The 23,112-nt window shown below is 39.2% G+C and overlaps 1 protein-coding gene across 1 annotated transcript in view; it reads left to right on the forward strand.

Moving 5' to 3' along the window:
- TLN2 (talin 2) overlaps positions 1 to 23,112 on the forward strand; it is a 183,044-nt gene that overhangs the window by 98,112 nt on the left and 61,820 nt on the right. The window contains exons 6-20 of the mRNA XM_018552804.1: positions 2,111 to 2,260; positions 4,046 to 4,188; positions 4,320 to 4,447; positions 7,969 to 8,032; positions 9,807 to 9,911; positions 11,602 to 11,757; positions 12,778 to 12,879; positions 13,408 to 13,484; positions 14,307 to 14,490; positions 17,317 to 17,430; positions 17,660 to 17,768; positions 19,548 to 19,756; positions 21,908 to 22,006; positions 22,089 to 22,256; positions 22,409 to 22,703. Coding sequence (XP_018408306.1) covers positions 2,111 to 2,260; positions 4,046 to 4,188; positions 4,320 to 4,447; positions 7,969 to 8,032; positions 9,807 to 9,911; positions 11,602 to 11,757; positions 12,778 to 12,879; positions 13,408 to 13,484; positions 14,307 to 14,490; positions 17,317 to 17,430; positions 17,660 to 17,768; positions 19,548 to 19,756; positions 21,908 to 22,006; positions 22,089 to 22,256; positions 22,409 to 22,703 — 2,103 coding nt within the window. The remainder of the gene's footprint in view (positions 1 to 2,110; positions 2,261 to 4,045; positions 4,189 to 4,319; positions 4,448 to 7,968; positions 8,033 to 9,806; positions 9,912 to 11,601; positions 11,758 to 12,777; positions 12,880 to 13,407; positions 13,485 to 14,306; positions 14,491 to 17,316; positions 17,431 to 17,659; positions 17,769 to 19,547; positions 19,757 to 21,907; positions 22,007 to 22,088; positions 22,257 to 22,408; positions 22,704 to 23,112) is intronic.

Genomic DNA, 23,112 nt, shown 5'->3' on the forward strand with positions numbered 1-23,112 from the left:
TCAGCTGCGGCGTCTCAGTATACCGCAAGCTACAGCTCGCGGTATACTGAGCCTAGGGTGATGGGAGGACGCTAGTTTGTGTCCTCCCGTTACCCTAAGGAGAACTATGGGGAAAAGCCTTAACCCCATAGTTATCCTTTAAAGGCAAGCTCTGTATAAAGGTGGTCTTAAACCTTACAATTTTCAATCGGAAATTTTCGTTTGTGCCAAGAACCCTCTTTCGATTTTAGCTCAAATAGCTTATCATGCACAAACCAATGTCGGTTTCAATTAACGTTCGTTAGCAATACTAATTTTGTCGATCGACAAAAGTATTTTCGTTTGCACATGTGCAGTGTTCTTGTTGCGATTTTTTTTTTTTTCCATCCAAAAACGCACCTGATCCATCGATTTTTCGTTCAGTTCGAAAAAAGTTTTCCAGCCTGAACGATCGAGGAAATTCAGCCAGTTGTACTGTAATTGTGATCACTTCCCATCAAATGCACGATTATCGTACGGCAACCCGATCGCGTTGGTTTTTCAAAATATAATTGCAAGATGTATGGGCAGCTTTACGCTGTTTCTAGCCGTCATGTCCTTGAAGGTTGGATCCCTTTTCCTCAGCTCTGCTGATTTTTACCTGATTTTTATTTTTTTTATTACTTCAGTCAAGATCCCGATATACTGGTGATCATTTTATTTTTTTCCCCTTGTGACTTCATTCAAGACTTCCACAATGCTGCTTGAGCTGGTCTCTTGAACAGCTATGCAGATTGGCATATTCTTAACATCAGCTTTGGAGGCCATACCTTGACCCTGCTAAAATGGAAGATTATCGGGCCAGCCTGGAATGTGGCGATCAGACCCTAGGCTCTGCATTGTGGTGCTTTTCAGGCTTGAGTGTACTGTTAGCTGCAGAGTGCTTTCTCGGTCCAGTCTTGGGGCATAGCCTCAGGTGTGGCACTGTCTGTAAAGTTTAACTCTGAGGAGGCCCTTGAACGTAGTGAGGCTAGCCTGGAATATGACCCTCAGTCACTGGGCTTTGCATTGTGGTGCTTTCCAAATCTTTGTGCACTGTGTGTCGTGGCACAGCCTCTGGTGTGACCCTGTCTCTGAAGGGTCACTTATTGATTAAAGCCAGTCACGCTGAAGCACCAGGAGCTGCCTCACAGTTTGTACCGTTGGGTGCCATTTTTAAAATTTCTGGCCCCTGCCATTTTCACTGCAGTAGGGGTAAAGGCTGAGGAATAGAGCGCTGACACCATTCTCCAGGTGAAGTTTTCATGCTATCTTTCCCACATTTCAGCCTAAAGGAAGCACCACCCTAATGCTGCTCCTGTAGCACCAAGTGGATCTCCAGAATCGGCCACCTACAAACCTAAACCGCACCAGCTGATTATTTGAATTTGTAGTCATGCCATCTTACTTTGGCTCATTTGCTGCATCTAAGGGAAGTTGCTCAAAATATCTTCCCGGTTCCTGTCCTGACTCGGTGTCCGTCAAGATAGACTTAACCTTTGGCAGCAATTCTTCTTGTGGTTTGAGCTTCTTGATCCTCTGACCTCCTCTGAGACATTATAATTTTCCCTTCCTGTAGGGAACTTTTATCTTTTCTGGTTGGGATGCATGCATTGGTCCTTCTGGTTGTTGTGGACGGAGTTATATTGCTTTGGAACATCTCAAATGTTTCAGAATTCTGTGTCCCTCAATGCATGATAAAGAAATTAAGATTTTTGTGCATTACCATAAAATCTTTTTCTTGAAGTCCATTGAGCCCTTATGTGTTTATTGGCAGTATGATGGTTAAAGGATGGTTAATCGAGGGCTGGCTTTCAACGTTTTTCTGTTTGCCAGTGTCCCAGACCTCATGTAGGTAAGTCTTCAGTATGGTAAAGAAGTACAAAAAAAACGTTTTATTGTTTTTGGTGCGTGTGTTATTACAAAGTGAAGCATGTGGACCTACTGGGAGTGGAAAAGCATTTGTGTATATTATACACAACAGGATTGTGTATATTTACAGACACTGATTTCTATTGCAACATATTTAGAAAAATATAGTTTGTTAGGATGTTTTAGAAAAACTATTTAATGGATTAATATGCATCAGCTACTGAAATTTCTTGTGCCCCAGGAATTACAAACTATGAGGAATATTCTCTAATCCGTGAGACTGAGGAGAAGAAAGAAGAACCAACAGGAACTCTAAAGAAGGACAGAACTCTCCTCAGAGATGAGAAGAAAATGGAGAAACTTAAAGCTAAGCTCCATACAGAAGATGAGTGTGAGTGAGCAGAGGCAGGCGAATTAAGAAAACATAAGCTGCGCTAGGTCTTTGTATCAATCTATTAATCACCCTCTAAGTGTTTTGTACATTGTATGCCAACATGCGTTTCTATAAATATGCACAGTGTACTAATTTCATCTAACCAAATACGTGAAGGATTGGTTTCTTATTGTGTACATAAAATTCATAAATATAAGTTCTGTGATGGTGGAATAAATAAGCAAACTATTGTGCGTTAATATATGGAACCTCCTCAGTGATTAAACACCAAATTCCTCCCTTACGTGATATTACAATTGGGCGAATTAGACCTAAAAGGTCTCTTCTAGATAAATTGATGGTATTGATAGATGTAATATCTGGATAACACTTCAAACAAAACTTAACCAATTTTTTTTTTTCAAGTCCAAAAAAGAAGGGGTTAGGTGGTTACTTTCTCGGAGGCGTCAGGTAGGAAAGGGTGAGTTTTTGTTGTTCAATAGTCCCCAAAGTGTCCACCAACTTCTCCCGATGTATTCCTTATGATCTTCTTTTACGTTCCACTTCCTCAATCTATCCGCCGGATAGACTACTTGGACGTAGCTCTCTCCTTCCCTTCGGTTAACTCTCCTCACCACCTTTCAAATACGATTTTAGTCCTTTTTGAGATAAGTCCTCTCATTCTCATGGAAATAAGTATAATAATATCCGCATCATGTTTGCAGTATCCCTGACTGCTGCTGGTCTCTCCACTCTCAAGCTCACTTCCAACTAATTAGTAGGTTAGTTTTAATTAGCTATTCCACTAGGATTGAATGGTATAATTTATACTCCCAAGCGCAGTGATTGTGTTTTTTCTGAATGAAGAGAACATGCTTGCATAGACTGTGGCACCCACAAACATGATGATGAATGTCATCTAGTATTAGTTATTTAAAAACATTTCTTAACGCCTTGCTGTCCACATCCTGTATATCACTGGGTATTCATCCCTGGGGATCCTGTATGTAAACAAATGCGCTCCCTTTAAAAAATCTACCAGTCAGCACCTTGTATGGCTGCTGACTCTCAACCACGCTGTAAGTGACTGCTTCGGTGCCCACTGACAATGTGGAACCCTTCATAGTAGTTCCTGATCATGAGATTGCTATGTTAGCTATGGCACAGTGGGCAAATGCAGGTTTGAGGTTTCATCAACAAAATATGCCTTCAACCTGCACATGAAGCTTCTGCTGGAAGGTGACATTGTTTATCTGTTTATATTGTATAGTCAGATTTGTTTTTTATATTGCTGTGCATTTTTCAGCCTATTAAAAAATTGGAAAAGTGTTTTCTCTATTAAAACCTTACAGTGTATGTTCTTGAAGTGTAAAACAAATATTTAAGTATGCAAATTAGTTATTGTGAAGTTAAGTGACAAATTTGGCGTGGGCATGTAGGTGTCAATGACCCATCGTTCCAAAAGGGTCAAATAGTTGAACAGGGCATGTAGTTTGATAGTCAAAGCTGACCCAATTCAGATAAACACTTGGTTATGAAATTTTTATAATCAGTCTCAGAAATACTTTTTTTTATTATTTTTTTGTGATCAGGTTGTTTTCTGGCTTTATCTGCTGCTTATAGGTATCTTTAAAAACAATTGAGTATTCACCTACACAGTCCTATAACTAAGTACCCAAGTAGTTGCTTGTTATTGTTCCTAAAATCTATATGTATGGTGATTTATTTGTCATTGCATGTTTTTCAGCTAAGTATTATATGTAATTCTGAAATATTTTTTATTTCACTTCACTGACATTTTAGTAAATTGGCTGGATCATAGTCGCACATTTCGGGAGCAGGGAGTTGATGAAAACGAAACATTACTTCTCCGCAGGAAGTTCTTCTATTCAGATCAGAATGTAGATTCCAGAGATCCAGTGCAACTGAACCTACTTTACGTTCAGGTAACCATCTGAGCCCAGAATCTAGGTATTACATAGGGTAAAATGCATGAATTAATTTCCTAGGTTGTAGCTTGATCATTTCTTCTTTGCATAGCTGGTGTGCCAAGTTTGATGTACTAGCAAATTTTTAGGCTCGTGATGACATTCTGAATGGCTCTCACCCTGTGTCTTTTGACAAGGCCTGTGAGTTTGGGGGAATCCAAACACAGATTCAATTTGGACCTCATGTGGAAGCCAAACATAAACCTGGATTTTTAGAGTAAGAATAAAGGGGCTATTTAACCAAAAAAAGTCACCACTACACCTTGTATGTGTGTGTGTGTGTATATATATATATATATATATATCACTTGTTATGCATATGCATCTTACCTGCAAGTTTGCTTCACAAACCAGGTTATACAGTACTAAATAAAAGTACGAAAGCTAAGCTATACTGTATTCCGAGAACAATTAAACCAACTTTATTAATGCCACATAAATCATCCAGCTAAAGCCTGATGCAGAAAACCACCATAAAACAGATCCGTCTTTAAAACCACAAATGACCCGGGATACTCCCACAGATAAAGATACGTGGCCATACAGTTTTAGTAGAGGAAGTCATGTTGCTGTAAGAATTTGAAACTGATTCTTGTTAACTGCAAATTGCGACTACATACGCTGTAGTGTATCTGTAAGGGAACAGTTGCAATATTATAGGTGTATACCTCCGGGTTCCTGTTTAGTGGCAAATATCCGCATTTTTAAAAGCATTTATATAATTACTTTCTGCAATACACTCTACTGAAACCGCCCTCCTAAAACTCACCAATGACCTACTAGGTGCTAAAACAATGGCCACTACTCCTTACTCTTGCTATTAGACCTTTCTGCTGCTTTTGACACAGTTGACCACCTGTTCCTGCTCAAAAAACTCCTCGTTTGGCCTACAAGACTCTTCTCTCTCATGGTTCTCCTCCTACCTAGCTAAGCGCTCCTTTAGTGTCGCCTACAAATCTAACTCCCCTCTTCTTTCTCTTTCTGTAGGGGTTCCCCAAGGCTCTGTCCTTGGACCCCCTTTTTCTTCTCTATCTACACCTCCTCCCTTGGTCAGTTAATAACCTCACATGGCTTGAAAAAATTGTGTGGATGGCCTAGACCCTGGCTCTCTAGGCAATCTCTCCCCTTTTCTAAAGTAACATACAAAAATACAAAAAAGTGGAGTAGGGTTTTGAGAGAGGTAAGTACCCACTGCATGGATAAAACCTCACATGGCTTCCAATACCATCTCTATGCTGATGACACTCAAATCGATCTTTCTACTCCACAACTCACCCCCTCTGTGTCCTTGCGTGTCACTAATCTACTAACTACTGACATATCAGTCTGGATGTCACAACACTTCTTAAAACTCAACCTTTCAAAAACTGAGCTCATGATATTTCCTCCCCCAAGGGAGGAACAACTTACAACCATTCATCCCTCCCTCCCTCCCCTCATGTCAAGGTGCTAGGTGTAATCATTGACTCGGACCTCACCTTTCTTCCCTACATCCAATCACTATCCAAATCCTGCCACCTTCACCTTCGTAACATCTCCAAAATACGCCCCTTCCTCACCGCAAAAACAACTCATCCACTTGTTATAACTCGTCTTGAATATTGCAACTCCCTCCTCATTGGCCTGCCACTACCTTCAGTCTATCATGAATGCAGCTGCTAGACTCATCCACTTAACCAACCGCTCAGTGTCTGTAACCCCCCTCTGCCAATCCCTGCACTGGCTCCCAACAGCCCAAAGGATAAAATTCTAAATATTAACAAACACTTACAAAGCCGTCCACAACTCTGCTCCTGGCTATATCTCAAACCTTGTCTCAAAAGTATCACCCTAACCGTCCCCTACGCTCCTCCAAGACCTCCTGCTTTCCAGCTCCCTTGTCAACTCTTCCCATACTCTCCTCCAGGACTTCACTCTTCCATCCTCTAGAACTCTTTACCCCAACCTGTCCATCTATCTCCCACCCTGACTGCCTTAAGGTGTTCCCTAAAGACTCATCTCTTCAGGGAAGCCTATCACACCTCAGCCTAACCACTCATACATCACGTTCTCAAACAATTCATCCCCACACAGCTATCTCCTCATGTATCACTTGCCCCTCCCTTTTAGATTGCAAGCTCTCATGGGCAGGGCCCTTCTTACCATTTTATCTTGAATTGTGATGTGATTGTAATGTCTTCCTTATATTGTAAAGCACTGCGCAAACTGTTGGCACTATGTAAATCCTGTATAATAGGTGATTTCTATCTCTGTGTGTGTATGACTGTGCGGGTACCCTGGGCCATTTGTGGTTTTTAATTACAGATCTGTCCATTTTATGTTGGTTTTCTATATTGTACTTTGAGTAATTTATGTGCAGTTTACATACATTTTAATTAGGAAGAAAAGGTTGTTCAATGTTTGTGGAGTGCAGTATAACTCTGCTTTCTCATCTTTTATTTAGTATTGTATAAGGTGGGGGGGGGGTGTTATTTTCATATTGTGCCTTATGTCATTTTTCTTACTAGAAGAGTATTATACCTTACTAGTTTTCGATTAGTGTAGAAAGTTTTGAGCATTGGCTAACTATTAGCTAGTTATTCTTTTTTTTTTTTAAGAACTCTGGCAGGGGGGGGGTATTATTTTCATATTGTGCCTTATGTCATTTTTCTTACTAGAAGAGTATTATACCTTACTAGTTTTCGATTAGTGTAGAAAGTTTTGAGCATTGGCTAACTATTAGCTAGTTATTCTTTTTTTTTTTTAAGAACTCTGGCAAATTATTAACCCTTGCAGTGGGGCTACCCTTGCACTGCAATGGTTAAGTGCTTGTTCTGGTCTAGGGAGGAAAAATTACAGTTATACTTGCCCAATCCTCAGAGCCAGCCAGCTGTGACAGTGCTCCCTCCAGCCTCTTATCTCCTCCGCTGAAGCGGTCTAAGGTCCCTGACTCGTACACAGTGTATAGAACGTGAGGACACTAAGGGATATCCATTGCTGCAGCCGAGGAGGAGAGAGGCTGGAGGGAGTGCTGTCACAGCTGACTGGATCTGAGGATCGGGTGAGTATAACTTTGTTATTTTCCTTCCCAGACCAAAACGAGCACTTAACCGGTGCAGTGGGTAGCCCCACTGCAAGGGTTAATATTTTTTCCCCCCAGAATTCTGCTTTAAGGAAGTCAAAGTATAGAAGATGTTATTGCTAACCATTCTGATATCAGCTTTCTTGATGTCACTTGATTTGATAAATTCTCAGATTGACCTAAAATAAACATGTAGTAGGTAAAGTCAAAACCGCCAATCTGACAACAAGGCAACTACATCTTTCAGAAAGCAATGGCAGTCTGCATAATTGTCTTGGTACCTAATCCTTCAAAACTCTGTGTGGATTAAATATTTTACCCAAATGTGGAGCCACTGGCTATTTGGAACAGCAATTTAAAATGATCAGTGCTGAAAATCTATCTACATCATGTACCAGACATGTAACAAATGTGTGCCTTCTATGGGGCCTGTTTTATATAAGTTGGAAAAATAATCTAGTCATATCTGTAGCTGCACTGATCCTTAAGGTTTGTCTGTTACAACATTTGTATCATGCATTTTGCAGAGAAAGCAGCTGGAGGAGTTGGGGGGTAAATTATTTTTTTTTGTCAGTGGAGATTCTGGGACTGTAGTAAACGTGTGCTTTACCTAAATACACACCAGTGTGTGCTGTGTGAAAGTTTGGTTGACTTAACTGAGTTCTGTCAATTTGTAGCCTGAAAGAGTTCCTTCCTAAGGAGTATATCAAACAAAGAGGAGCAGAGAAGAAACTATTCCAGGTAATGTAGAAATGTGAAATTCATTTTCTCTCTCCTGTGCTCAGTGGGCGGGGCTTCAATAGCCATCCTGTTGTTCGCTATTGCAATGCTCCCGGCTGCTTGCATTCACCTGTAGGCTGCGGAAGCTAGCCGGCAGGTGAATGGCGCTGCGGGGTGCCGCATGGATAGATGCTTGAAAGCTGCTATTGATTCTCAAGGAACCAGAAACTACAGTTGGGTGTTTACTGTATTCGATTTAAAAAAAATATTTCAGTTTCCCGATGAGCTTTGTGAATATGCTGGGGTGGATTTATAGAAACTGATTTCAAATAAACCTGAATTGGTTTAATAACCATAGAAAATAGTTTTAATAAAACAGCTCGTCCTCTATTTTTTTATCTGTATCAGCATGTACCTAAATCCTAGCAGGGGTGTGGAAATTTTAAAAAGAACTTCTTGGCCAAGGACCAAAGCAGAGGCCCAATCTGCTTGTCCCTCATGACAATCGACTTTAACAGTGCTAAGAAGTGCTTCTCAGTGCTCGCAATTTGTGAGCGAAGTTCAAATCCATAGCGCAGGACAGCAGTATGGGGCAAAGATAGTACACCCGTACCGGCGGAGCGGTAGGACCTTTCCCCGAAAGGTAAGTATAGCAGGGATGGTGAGGGGGCCAGATTTGAGCTGGTAATCCTATTTTCCACAAAGTACTTGGGAAAGTGAATGAACTTACCCTTTAACGCCTTAACTTTTTTTCACTTCTGGGGACCGGAGCAATTTTTGCTCTGTTTATTTAACCATCATTTCTATCTTCCTCATGCATTACACGTATTATATACCGTTTTTTAAAGGACAAAATGGGCTGTAATTGGATGTGACATGCTTTTTACAATTTTTTTAATAAATAAATGTAAAAAAATGAAGAAAAACCCCCCCACATTTTTTACAGCTTTGGCAATAATAATAATGTGTACATAATTAGTGTAGCTAACGAAGTAATTTATAATTTATTTTATTTGTCCTGATTTATAGGGTAGATATGTCTGGGATTTTGGTTTATTTTGGGAGTTTGTAGCTCACAAATACAATTTTAGTGTGGAACAATTTTAGAATGTGGTATGTTTTTCTCCTATGGTTCTTATTTTTTTTTTTTTACTTTTTAAACATGTTAACCTTTTTATATATATTTTTTTTTATTTTTAAACTAGTGGGCAGGAAGGTGTTTATTTATTTTTTTGGGTAACCACCTAATCTGCTGTTGAGGGTCTGCCTCTGACCCCCATCTACAGCAATAACTCAATGTGCGTTTGTATTTTATTTATTTATAACTTTTTAAATAATTTTTTTAAACTTTTATAAAGTTTAATTTTTGTAACGTTTTATAATTGTTTTCATTTTTTTTTTAATTAAATTTTTTTCCCTACTTAACTTTATTGCTATTACACAGGGGCTAGCAAGCAGGCTGCATATAAGTGATCACTTGAACAAAACGGCTCCCCTGCTCTACATTTAGTCCTGCTGCTTGCTTGCAGCAGGGCTAAATGTAGAAAAAAAAATACCTGCCTGGCGCCCGAAAATGCATGTCCTGGCCGTTGGGCGATGGGAATTCCACACCCCTGCCTAACCCTGCTAAAGAATTGACAAAGTAGATGGCTCTGTATCTAAAACCATAGTAACACTGTTCTTCTATACCTGGTCAGATGTTAGGCAAGCATGCTGGCACTTAAAATATATTTTGTGAATGGTTTGTATTATTGTAATGCATTTGTTGATGTTCCGCTTCTGTTGTGACCAACAGGAACATAAAAATTGTGGAGAAATGACTGAAATAGAAGCTAAAGTGAAATATGTGAAACTGGCTCGATCTTTACGGACATATGGAGTGTCTTTTTTTCTAGTGAAGGTTTGTATTGTTTGTTAATCATGGAGTGTATGGGAGGCAACTCCATGAAGCACCATTTCCAGTGTGGCCATGAAACATACCTTTTTATTATGCATTTAGAAAAACTGAGAAGTTGCTGAGTTTGGTATCCCAATGCTTAGAACTGGAACTGTGTTCATTAAAGTGTATGTCAAGCCAATGTTTTTAGCACTATCTGTGGCTATGTTAGAGAGATTTCCTTTACTGCTTACAGTGTCACCGGACACAACATAAGGGAAATCTTCAACAGGGACACACAGACAGAAATATAAATCTGGCAGGGGATCTACGCCACTTAAGAAAATCATTTTTATTTCTGTCTGTGTTGCTGCTGAAGAGTTACCCTCCTGTTCTGTTTAATTTGAAAGTTGTCAGGACAGGAAGTGAGGGCAATATCTCTCAAATGGACCGTGGATAGCAGTAATAACATAACAGGGGTTCCAACCCTTTCCTACTCTATCCAAAAATAACAAATAAAAGTTTTGGCTGGACATACACTTTGAGACCCTGTGTGAGGCCCTGCCTCCTTAGCATGTCAAAGTTAAGGAGGTCTAAAAAAGGCAAATAAGAAATAATGCTCAGCCCTGTTGTCTAATAAGAGGTGGTTTAGGGTTGGGAGGGATTTTGGGTTGTTGTTGTTGTTGTTTCCCTTGCTTTTTTTTTTTTTAGTTGAGACCACTAGGGGAGAAGAATGGGTTTTAATACTAATGGGAAGGGAACTTTATGTTGGCTGTTTTAGGAAGAAGTTATGACTATCTTGATTGGATTTCTCCCTGGGAGAGTCTTTTAACAGCATGTTTATATGTCTGTATTGTTATATATAGAAACAATAAATAAATACTATACAAAGAGGTGTCCTGGTCTACTTAAGAGTGTATGCTTTATGACACATTCACATCTATGTGTTTGCGCATGGTTACGCTCATTCTCCTCTACCACTTTCCTGTTTATTGGTCAGTGTAACTGTAATTTCACACATTATTTAGCAATTATCAATTTAAATTTCATACCAATAAGGAAGCTTACTAATGTTATGCCAACATACAAAAGGTCCACTATACATCTCATTGTATTATGATTACAAGGTAGGTTGCTGCTACTGCCTTGTAACCGTTTTTTATTTCAACCCTCATGCTGTGCTACCCCCTACTGTCCCTGTGTCTGCATTACCATACTTGTGGTGTTTTCTGGTGTCAGCTTTGGCCAAGTGTAAAAAGCTCAATGCTTTCCTCTACAAATGGATTGTGTCATGGGAGGAAAAAAAAAACTGATTTCATGGCAAATTCTTTCTGCCATTTATGCACTTTAAGCCATCTCAAAACTTTTATCTCCCCTGGTGCTTTCTTACCCAATTATCATCTTTTGTTAAGGAGTGATTATTTAACCTAGACACTTTCCCTCAAGTCACATCCCTGCACATTTTTTGGTCTGTGTTTTCTGCTGACCTTGTAATTCAGTATCGCTGTGACATGTAGCCCTGAGCACTGCGCTGTAAGGACAGGCCTTGTTAACAATGCTCGCTAGTATTCAAATACTGGTCTAAGGCCTCTTATTTATTTGTATGTTGATTAAAAATATAGCTATGTGATAGTTACTTGATATGTTCAACTCTGTTTCACCTTGGGTGCATGCACCTTCTTTTTTTTTCTTCTCTTCACTTTAAACTTTTCAGGAGAAAATGAAGGGCAAGAATAAGCTTGTGCCACGACTTCTTGGAATCACCAAAGATTCAGTAATGAGAGTCGATGAGAAAACAAAGGATGTAATTCAAGAGTGGCCACTCACAACTGTTAAACGCTGGGCTGCCTCTCCAAAAAGCTTTACTTTGGTATGAATCAATTTTTTTGTGAGATCTCAGTAATACGTTTATGAAAAAAATAAGCAGTAAACCCAAATCACAAGGTGACTTAGATCAAAGAGTTACAGATAACCTACATAGATTTATATGTGAATGGAGTGAGCTAAAATTAGAAAAAATTAAAACATGGCATAAGATCACAGACCATAGTATAGCATTTGGATGGAGTGGGGAAGTAAAAACTCCTGTTGGGTTTTTTCAGCTATTTGGAGCTCTGTTGGAGAGATTTATCCACACTTCCTGTCCTGCTGATGTTTTACCAGACCGGAAGTGAGGGAGTTCTCCAGGAACAACACAACCATAAATAAAAGTACTTTTCTTTAGTAGTTGGGGAAGAATGGAACTCCTGCCAGGTTTTTATTTCTGTCTGTCCCTGTTGCAAGCTTTCCCTCACTTCCTGTTCTGCTAATAACTGTTTTACCAGATGGGAAGTAAGGGCAAAACTCTGTGTAACAGACTTCCAAATAGCAGTAAAAACGTGACGGGTGTCCTAATCCATTTTCTACGCTGTTACACACTAGAAAAAGATTTTGGCTCGACATACTTGCATACTTTTAACAATTAATCTGGAGAATATGTATGCTGGCAGCTTCCATATTCTTATACTGGTTAAAATATACCTTTTAAAATTTTATATTGTGCTATCTTTTGTGTATACAGGAAACAGATTACACCCCCCACACCTTAAACATGACAATATTTTGGTCTGAGTTTGCTTTGCTCTACCACTTCAAATGTACTACTCATTGTTTCCTAAATTAAAAGCAATTAAAGGACCACTGCTTTATTTTATGTTTTGCAGCTTGTATTTTAAATTATTGTAACCCTGTCTATATCATTTTATCATCTGCATCTGATTATAGCATTTATCCATACAGTTGAAATATTTTACCATTACTTTGCTTGCTTTATCGATGTACGTTTTTTACTTCTCTGCTTGTTTTCCCTACTGAACTCTGATTTACAGCCTGTCTTTTTTTTTTTTTCCAGGACTTTGGTGAGTATCAGGAGAGCTATTATTCTGTGCAGACCACTGAAGGGGAACAGATATCACAGCTCATTGCAGGGTACATTGATATCATCCTCAAGAAGGTAGGTGTCCTTGTTTTCCACCTTAGTCCCTTTAAGACCATTATTGAGCTGCTTGTATATAGATCCTTTATTTTTGTAAGTCACATGGTCAGAGTTTTTTCAGTTTTTAAAGAACTTCACTAAGATCCATTTACATCTAAACTAGCCATCACTACAGTATGGTTACTAAAAGAAGAAAAAAATACACTTTATATGTAAAAAGTTACAATTACTCTTTGAAAGATACTGATATGCTAACAGTAGAACATATGTGGGAGAATGTCAACTTATAGGAGCTGTGTGTGTGAAGTTATCTCCTCCTCGAAATATTCTATCATATGATGGTGGTAGCAAGCATTCACATAATAGTTTGCATGTTTTGGTCTATGGCTTGTGTACTTTAATCACATTAGCAGCCCTCCTAGCTTCAGAAATTAGGGTACATTTTTAACAGGCTGTATTAAGGGCTGTTTGTATTTTATGTTGCATATCGCTTGCAAGTCTTTTGTACTGTTTCTGACTGCATTTTAAATTCTCACCTGTCCCCAGAAACAAAGTAAGGACCGATTTGGACTGGAGGGAGATGAAGAGTCTACAATGTTAGAAGAATCTGTTTCTCCAAAAAAGTGGGTATAAAAATATTTAAAACTGCTTAAAACAGAACTATGAGGTAACCTTTTTATCCCATAGTTCTCTTTTGGATCACTGGAGGACATATACTAACGTCCTCCTGTGACCCAAAGATATACTGAGAGCTGAGAGCGCCACAGCCAGGACGGATCCCGACAATACTGTCTGGATCCACCCAGTTGCATGCGTGACCGCTGGCTCTGACTATCTAGAGCAGTGGTTCTCAACCTGTGTAACCTCGGGACCCTTGGTCATTAAGGCGTGACCCAAAAATGATTTCATTTCTGAAACATTTTAATTTATTACACAAAACAACTTGTGCAGTATTCAGCAATATATATTTTGCTGAAAGTAAATGAATTAAAAAAAATTAAAAAGTTTATAAAGAATAAAAATTAAATATTTAAAAATTGACATTATGAGTTTCCACAGGCTGAACCACAAATTCCCCCTCTAGTTCTCTCTAATGCAGATGGGCCGGCCTATGCAGACATGACGCCGTTCCTCCACTCAGCGCTAGAAGATCAGATGGGGGAGTCCCTGCGGGGAGAGGTGACAAACAGTCACCTCTCTGCAGGGAGATGATTGAGAATGTTTGGTCACTTCCCGATCTATAGAGTCTATGTGTGACAGTTTTAATGTAACACTTCGGCCCGAACTATGGGGCTGAGTGTAAATCTTCTTTAATAAATAGGGCCTTACAACCAACTCAAAAATCTAGTGAAGTGCTGTCACTAGCTAGAAAACATTTTATACCTGGATGTATAGCTTTTCCCATGAATCAAACCTTAATTTGTAAGTTTATTTTCTTTTTTCAGATCAACAATTCTTCAGCAGCAGCAAGTTACCCGTCCCGGAAAGCTTGAACATGGCACAGTTGCACTACCTGCTATTATACGCTCAGGATCCAGTGGCCCAGAGACTTTTAATATGGGTACTATGCCATCTGCACAGCAGCAACTTACTACAGGCCAGATGCACAGAGGTCACATGCCACCCCTGGTAAGCTGCTGTATTTAAAGTTAATTTGTGTTTGTAGAATAAATAGAAATGATAGGAGGTAACTTCAGTAAAAGACTATCCCAAAAATGAATAAGAAAGAATATAATTTATAGTATTTTTATATATATGTATTTATCTTAATAAGTCTTAAATATAGCCATGATTCTTTGTGAAGTGTATCTACAGAGGAGGTTGTTTTTCTCCCCTGTGTAATTTGCTTGTTCACATTTGTTCTTAGTAACAATATGCTGTTAGATAAAGTTCATTGCTCCAGGCAATCAATCAGTTTCCTAATGGCACCTAGTCATGCAAAATAAATACTTTATCAAGTGACTCTGCTAATTAGCTTCATGAAGGGCTGCTGTTACTATTCAGAGTAAGCACAGCTGAGACTGTTGCAAGAGTCTATCATGGAAAAACGTTTTAAAATGCAGAGACTAATTTACCTGAAGATGGCAGAACAAAAAGTAAATAAATGGACATACATGTTATGGTGAAATTTGACAGTAAGACATGGATTACCAAAAAAGACTTATGTAAACACACGCTGATAATTGAAATTGTGCACAGGAAGATTAGGAATAGATCCACGAAATTGTCTGAGGTATGAGGTGGCTTGCATAATGCAACAGCAGAAAATAAGAGAACATAAGAATTTCTAATAAGGATCTAATTGTTTTAAGGCTTGTGCAAAGTAAAGTGTATATCTAGGCAAAAAGTGGAGAAGGGTTAAACCTTTTTGTTAACTTTTTTTTTTTTTTTTTTATTGCTGTCTGTGTCCCCAAGAGATTCACTCTCTATTTGTACTGTTGACTGTTTTCACCTAGAAATTAAGGAGAAATTTAAACTTTTTCAGTTGTCCCCAGAAATCTTCCAATGGGGACATCTGTGTCGGGGAAAGTGTGGACAACAGGAAGTGAAGTTTTCCCAATGGTAGAAAAAAACGGTTAGGGATTTTAACTCTTCCATAGTCTATCCAAAACGTTAAAAAAAAATAGTTTTTGGGCTATATGTATACTTTAGAAAAGTCAGTACAATATGTCACCTTTTAAATGTTGCCTCCCCATTGCTGTTATATTCCCTACATACATTTCCTAATCACACTGTAAATACCTTTTGTTTAGAGTTTTTCTATGCAGGCATGTGACAATGCAGCCTGTGTGTCTGAAGGGCTAACCAGGCTGATGAATGTCAAGATCCATGACCACACAGTTCTTAAGGCAGCCTTTCTCAACCAGGCTGTCTTCTGGCTTCCTCAGGGGTGCCTTGAAATTTTCAGTCAGCATCATGTCTTTCCATGGTGTGGGCTGACTGCCAGGAATCGAATCAAATGTACTCGAATAACACTAATCCTGGGAGGGTGGGATTAATTTAGAAAAGGACGGGTGTTTGCCTCCGGCCAGGCCTGCTCTGCCTCTCGCCTTCTGGCATGCTGCCACAGCTGTGGTTTCTGATGTAATGGTAGAACTCTGATTTGAAGGGGAAACTTTGATATGAGAGGTTGGACTCTGATATGAAAGGGTGGACTCCTGGTGTGAGAGGTGGGCTGTATTGTAAAAGGAGGAGGCTCCTGATGTGCAGAATAACTTCTTATGTGGATGGGAGGCACAAATGAATCATAGTGATATTATCCATTTGACAGCTTATACTGGAAGACAAAACTTTTAGAGTGGAATTTTGAACAGCTTATAAAATAAAACCTTTTATATAACCTTAAAAAATGTAAACATTTAAAAAGTGCTGTGCAGTTTTTCATCACAAGTTCTCTTTTTTTGCATGTTACTTGACACACCTGCCATCAGTTTTCTTTTCTTGTAACAATGATAAATAGGAACTTAAGAGTATGTGCAGAACAGGATGCTGGCGTGTGTTGAAGGCATGTGAGAGCAATATGTAATGCATTGTATTTGCCTGCCATAGGCAATTGTAATTGACAATCAGAGTAGATCTCACTGACTTCATCTTCTATTTGGGGTATTTGCCATTTCTTCAAAGCATATCAGTACAGAGGTTTTTTTTTTTATAAATACATGATCATTTTCACCAGGGCCATCATCTATACTTTGTACACTCCTGGGTCTACACATTATTGTCACTAGCAGTTTGTGTTAGCTTTTAACAAACCCCTACCTAATAGTACTAACAGTACCCCTAAAAATACAATGTTTATAGTTAAAATTGACAGATTAGGTTAGGTTTCTTTAATCAGGGATCTATTCTGTTTGTTCTCCACTATATATGCAGTGTATTTAACCTCTCGCCTAGCTCCAGTTTCTGCCCCCTTACCTGTTTCTTTGCAGTTTTTCTTTGATTTCTAGTGGAACATTGTACTAATTTCTAGGGGAACATTGTAGTAATTCCTATCTAAGTCGCTGACTTAGTAAATGCCTAGTTAGGCTCATTCTTTTAATTTATCTGATCCTAAACCGCCCCACCATATGTCAACACAAATTAGCAGAATAATTTGTCTCATAACCTATTTTCTTATCTGAAGGAAAAATAATGAATCTATCAACTTAAGAAGCACAGCAAGAAATATTTGCAGTAATCTGTAAACATGTGTATACTATGGGAATTCAAAATGATACATTTCCTCTGTTCCCACTTAACAGATTCATTTGATGGATAACACTGTAAGGTAAAACAGGATAGGTTTACAAGAAATGAGGCATAACAGCTGCCAGTGTGTAGTTTTGCAATTGACTATTTAAGGAAACTTGACCTAATAAAAAGGGGGGTCTGTGAAATGTTTCTTGCCTTCATTGCATGAGTTGCAATTTGGTCAGATAGCAATTTGTGAAATAATTAATTTTTCTTCCTGTACAGACTTCAGCTCAGCAGGCTCTGATGGGAACCATTAATACCAGCATGCATGCAGTTCAACAAGCACATGATGATCTGAGCCAGGTGGACAATCTGCCACCGCTGGGACATGACATGGTAAGATGGACCTAATGAATGTGATTTCTTCATTTACATGAACAGTAGATGAATATATTTTGTTGACAAGATTTCATATTTGAGGGAAGGATGTGTCATAAATCTTTGGCAGTTCTCCGTCACCCTTGAAATGCTTATGGGCATCAGGGTAGTATAAACTACAGTAAGCATCCTTGCTGGTTTAGCAGTGCTTTTCTTTATTTTAATTTTTTATATATAAAAATTGTAGGCTTCCAGGGTCTGGATTCAAAACAAAGTGGACGAGTCGAAACATGAAATTCACTCCCAGGTGGATGCCATTACTGCGGGAACAGCATCTGTAGTGAACCTGACTGCAGGTATATTTACCAAACAACTTTTATCTGTGTTCTCTGGCTATTAATTAAGGAAGCCAGTGCTGAGAGCTATACAGAGACTGCCATTTCTCACCCCTCATTCTGTAAATGTTAGCTCCCTCACTGTAATGCCCGTCCACTGGCTTCAGTGTTTTCTGCTTCACAGATTCGGAACAAGTTTGAAGTTCTGTGTTTACTGGCTTTCTTATTCTGGGCAAGTGACATAATTTGGTCACTATAATTGCACTCGCCCTGCCGCATTTCCACAGATTGGACTCTTGCACTGTGCAATACAGGAAGTCACTTCACTTTTCATTTGCACCTTAATTTGGAATTGACTCAAAAGGCTGAAATGGATAGGTCATGGAAAATAATGCCTAATCACAAAACCCCATCCATCTTAACCAGTATTTAAAAGATGTAATTTGCTGCATCAGAGACATGTGCAGAGAACAATATATTGGCTCCCATTTCTGACCAAGTTGTGAAAATTCTTGTTTCCTTGATCCCTGCTATTAATACTTAGAACTCCAAAAAAGTATGTGGATCAGGAAATCTGGATCTGCTAATCTGCATATTCTGGATCAGTGAATTGGAGAGTACTAAAGCCATCAGAATACATCCAGTGAACAGGTATTTTCACAAGGGGGAAGCTGTGGAATGATCCATACATCCTCATTACGGGCTTCCCTTAAAGCCCTTTTAAAGCATATTATTCTGGATGTGCCTTCTGAAGACTAACAATATGAAATGTGTAGAAGCCTTCATCAACTAAACAACTACAATCTTCAATGTTTTTCTGTCTGAAAAGGCTATAAACAGGAGCCAGTGGGTAGGATCTACAATATGTGACCTGAATATTTAATTGGCTCAACAGTTAGTTTCCAGAACATCAGATTACTGGATGTAATTTGCAGTGTGGGACCTTATGCATAACAGCAGTGCATGATGACAAAACAGAAGTCTCTGTATGCATCTCAATGCACAAAAACATTACAAGAACACACCTACGTTACATCTTTTTTTCAAATGCATTTTGCTTTCAGTCACTTGTGTAAATAACAGGAACTGATTTTTATTTTTCCTACCTGCAAGAGTTTCCTACATAGGAAGAGTAAAATGTACACTTCCCCATAATTCGAGTCGGTGTGTGATGCTGCAGTTTTTACAAGCCAGCTCTATACATCAAGAACTGAGCATTTACAAAGTGCTCATCGCTCGGCTCACGGTTACTGTCAGTCGCCACTGTCGGGGCGGGCAGAGCCAGATGTCAATCAGGCAGCGGGATGGATCCTGACCCTTGCCGGGGCCCTTGCCGGCTGCTGCGCGGCTCTGCACTGTCAGCATATAGCAGGCAGTAGCCCACTATATGCTGGGTTTGGGTCACAGGAGTACATTAGTAAATCTAATCTTGTGATCCAAAAGAGGACTAAAGCCCCCAAAAAAGTTTTGGCTTTAGTTATCTTTTAAATCAGCAGTGTGGTGAATGTGCCATTTTTCTTTCTTGCACTGATAATTTAACTCTTTTTATATGCTCTTGTTCTATATACAAGATAATAATGCACAGGGTTATGTAACTCATATCAATCTAGTTAGTTGCTGCATTTAACACACAAGTATTGCATTTGAACTATACAAAATAAGCCCATCTACCTTTCTGTCCTTTCCTCTTTGAAAAAGTCCTTTTATTCTTTGTATAATCTTGTATTTCACAGTGTATGTGCATTATGTGATTTTGCTGTCTACAAAGCAGTACTTTAGCAGTTTGCTCTGTGTTTTTAGGGGATCCGGCTGAGACTGATTATACAGCAGTAGGCTGTGCCATCACCACAATTTCTTCTAATTTGACGGAGATGTCCAAAGGCGTAAAATTGCTGGCTGCTCTTATGGAGGATGAGGTCGGAAGTGGGGAAAAGTTGCTTGGAGCTGCAAGAACACTAGCTGGGGCTGTTTCTGATCTGCTTACTGCTGTACAGCCATCTTCAGGAGAGGTCCGTGGTGTATGATTTAATTGAACTTCTGATGTTTGTTTCAAAAACCACATTGGTAAACCTAATTTAAGTAGAGAGCTTTTTATAGGGACAATAGCTATGAATAGTGCAGAATTTCCCATGGTTACACCAGCTGATATTAAAAGGCAGCAAACAAGGCTTAACTTACGCCTGAAATAATGTTTTTAGTTTTTAATTATTTTTGTACTCTAATGCTTTTTTCAACTCTTACATCAAGTAAAGCGTAACTAAACCTGCCTATCCTTTACAGCCTAGGACAGTGCCATCTTAGCCACTATTTCAATCTGCATTTGCCGTTATGCTGCACAAGTAATCAGCTATGACACCAGCTATTTGAGGGCTTAAAGTATAGTCATAGACACACAGGCAGCTTTGTGACAGTACTTGAATTATGTCTTGCATGTAACTGTTTTAAGAAGAAGTTTAATCAGTGGGTTTCTTATTGCTTTAACATCAGTTCACATGGATTGTTATCAGCTGCTGTCATATCAGACTCATTTCCTGCATAATAACTGAACAGAAATGCACATGCTTGCTATGTATTGCACATAAATCATGTATTTGTAACCCATTTGTACAGCACTATTTATTAACAATACAATTATTTTAGCACACTCATAGTAATGCCTTCTGTACAGGGAGGGCTTCAAACTCAGAAGTAACTTGTAGCAAGTAGTCGGTACTTCTGAGTTGGTTTGTTTTGCTTCAAGTTGCTTTTGCATTCACGTTGGCTTCTATAAGTAAGGAAAGCAGCACAGACACAAATGAGAGCCTGTATACAAAGGCTGTAATACAGCTAATTACTGCTAGTTTGATTGAGGCCTAAGTCTGGCCCCAGACTGGCAAAGCTGTCCATACAATATGATTATACAATCTACTTTAGGTATGCTGTCCACTCACTATGCAGTATGAAGGCCTAGCTAAATGGGTAACAATGAATTGTATTGTACAAATAGGTTCTCTTAATTTATAGTTGATCAATTTAAAAGACATTGCATGATTGGTTTATAACACACATGCCCAACTTTTCAGTTTACTCAGATTTGCTCTTAGTTCAGAAAAAAAACAGGAACTATGAAGGGTGAGTGCCTTCCAGGTTGCATGTAAACTGAATAAAATGGGCACCACAGTGGCATAGTAGTTAGCACTTCTGCCTTGCAGCACTGGGGGTCCCTGGTTTGAATCAGATGGTGAGGACACGATCTGCAAGAAGATGCAGATTCCTCCCACACTCCAAAGATAGGTTAATTGGCTCCTGTCTAAATTGACCCTTTATGTATGTGAGATGGGGACCTTAGATTACTTTAGATTGTAAGCTCCTTGAGGGCAGGCACTGATGTAAATGTGTAAAGCGTTGCTTAAATTGACGGCACCATATAAATACATGTAGTAAATGTTGAGTATGTAGCATGAGCAATACATGTAGGTGAGCCCTACAGTACATATTTATTTGTAAATATCTAACAGATCATACCCAAGGAACATTTAACTGGTGTGTGTCCAGCTTTTGTTTTGCAAAGTATAGTAAAGCTGGCCATAGATGTTCAAAATAATTGTTCTGGTATGGTCCAATAATCTCACCAGGTCTTTTTTTCCAGTTTTTCTCCTATACTCGAGCATTCTAGTCCTATTCTGTCTGTAAGCACTCCTGTTTATGGCAGTCGAGGTAGGAAAAAGAGCCGTGCAAAGACTGTACCGGAGCCTGAAACTTTTGTAATATCTTATTATGTTCTGCGAGAATGATCATTCAGCGCTGTCATACCGAAAAAAGGGCAGAGATACTATCTTTATGGATACCTTATTAGTCTGCCTACAGTTAGATTGATTTTTTTTTTTTGTAATGTGTTATATCATTCCAGTACTATAAACACATTAGAATAGTATTTAATGGTTACTTTTAAAAGGTAAAAGGGTGTGTACTTAAATATTGATGCTCAGTCTCATAAATTGTGTGTATGGTAGAGCCATACATGATCTTACTGGGCTGTTGTATGTTGCTATATACTGTTAATTTTAGGATATTTGTGTTTTGGCATAGATCAGTGTACAGGTCATATGTATCAGTGGTAGGCTGCACTAACAATTTGCTTAAACAGTAGACTAATTACTCTGTTTTTATTTCCTTTACAGCCCCGTCAGACTGTTCTTACGGCAGCTGGCAGTATTGGACAAGCAAGCGGAGACCTTCTACGACAGATTGGCGAAAATGAAGCAGATGAGAGGTTCCAGGTACCTAAGGATTGCTGGCAGAGATGATTTCTGACCCATTCATGTCATCTGCTATAATTCTGTACTGTGTTCTATGCTTTAGGATGTGTTAATGAGCCTGGCGAAAGCCGTAGCCAATGCAGCTGCCATGCTAGTCCTAAAGGCCAAGAATGTAGCACAGGTGACTGAAGATACCGTACAGCAAAACAGAGTGATTGCTGCTGCTACTCAGTGTGCCCTCTCTACTTCCCAGCTGGTGGCCTGTGCTAAGGTGAGCCTTATAGTCGATTCCACAGATCATGCCATTTACATACATACAAATGCTATATAATTTGTTTAACTAACTCTTTGGTGGTTGCTTTTTCTCAGATTTGTGCTACACAATCATGTTATCATTGGCTTACATGTGCTGTTCTGTTGCAGGTGGTTAGTCCAACTATTAGCTCACCAGTGTGTCAGGAGCAGCTGATTGAGGCTGGAAAGTTGGTGGACCGATCAGTAGATAACTGTGTACGTGCATGTCAGTCAGCCACTGAAGATCTTGAACTACTGAAGCAGGTCAGTGCAGCTGCCAGTGTGGTCAGCCAAGCGCTTAATGATCTTCTGCAACATGTCCGCCAGTATGCTAGTCGCGGGGAACCCATTGGACGTTATGACCAGGCTACAGACACAATAATGTCAGTCACAGAAAGCATCTTCAGCTCTATGGGTGATGCAGGTTAGTGGAGCCAATAGCATGATTTTAATAAAACTGTTTTTGTGTATGAGTATGTAGTATAATTAAACCTAAAGTTTAGTCTGTTCGTATGTTGCCTTCCCCGGTCTGCCTTCTCTCGCTAGCCACCCCCACCCCCATCAAAATGCTATTAAAATTTTTCAATAAAACCATTCTCCTTTCATTATATTAGGGATGCACCAATACCGGTATCGAGTACCGTTCTTTTTTTCCCCCCCGTTACCTGCCGTTACCTATAGCGGTGGTGTTTCCCCAGATGATCAGAAAGCTGGTTTTGCTGACCATTGCAAAGAATTACTATCATGTTTTATATTGCGTTCTTATAACCCACTATTTGTAAATAATACATTTTGTCATTGCTTGTAAAATCATTCATTCAGGGTACTAAATA

This window comes from Nanorana parkeri, unplaced genomic scaffold, assembly GCF_000935625.1.
Source record: "Nanorana parkeri isolate BGI_ZX_2015 unplaced genomic scaffold, ASM93562v1 scaffold97, whole genome shotgun sequence".
Taxonomy (NCBI): domain Eukaryota; kingdom Metazoa; phylum Chordata; class Amphibia; order Anura; family Dicroglossidae; genus Nanorana; species Nanorana parkeri.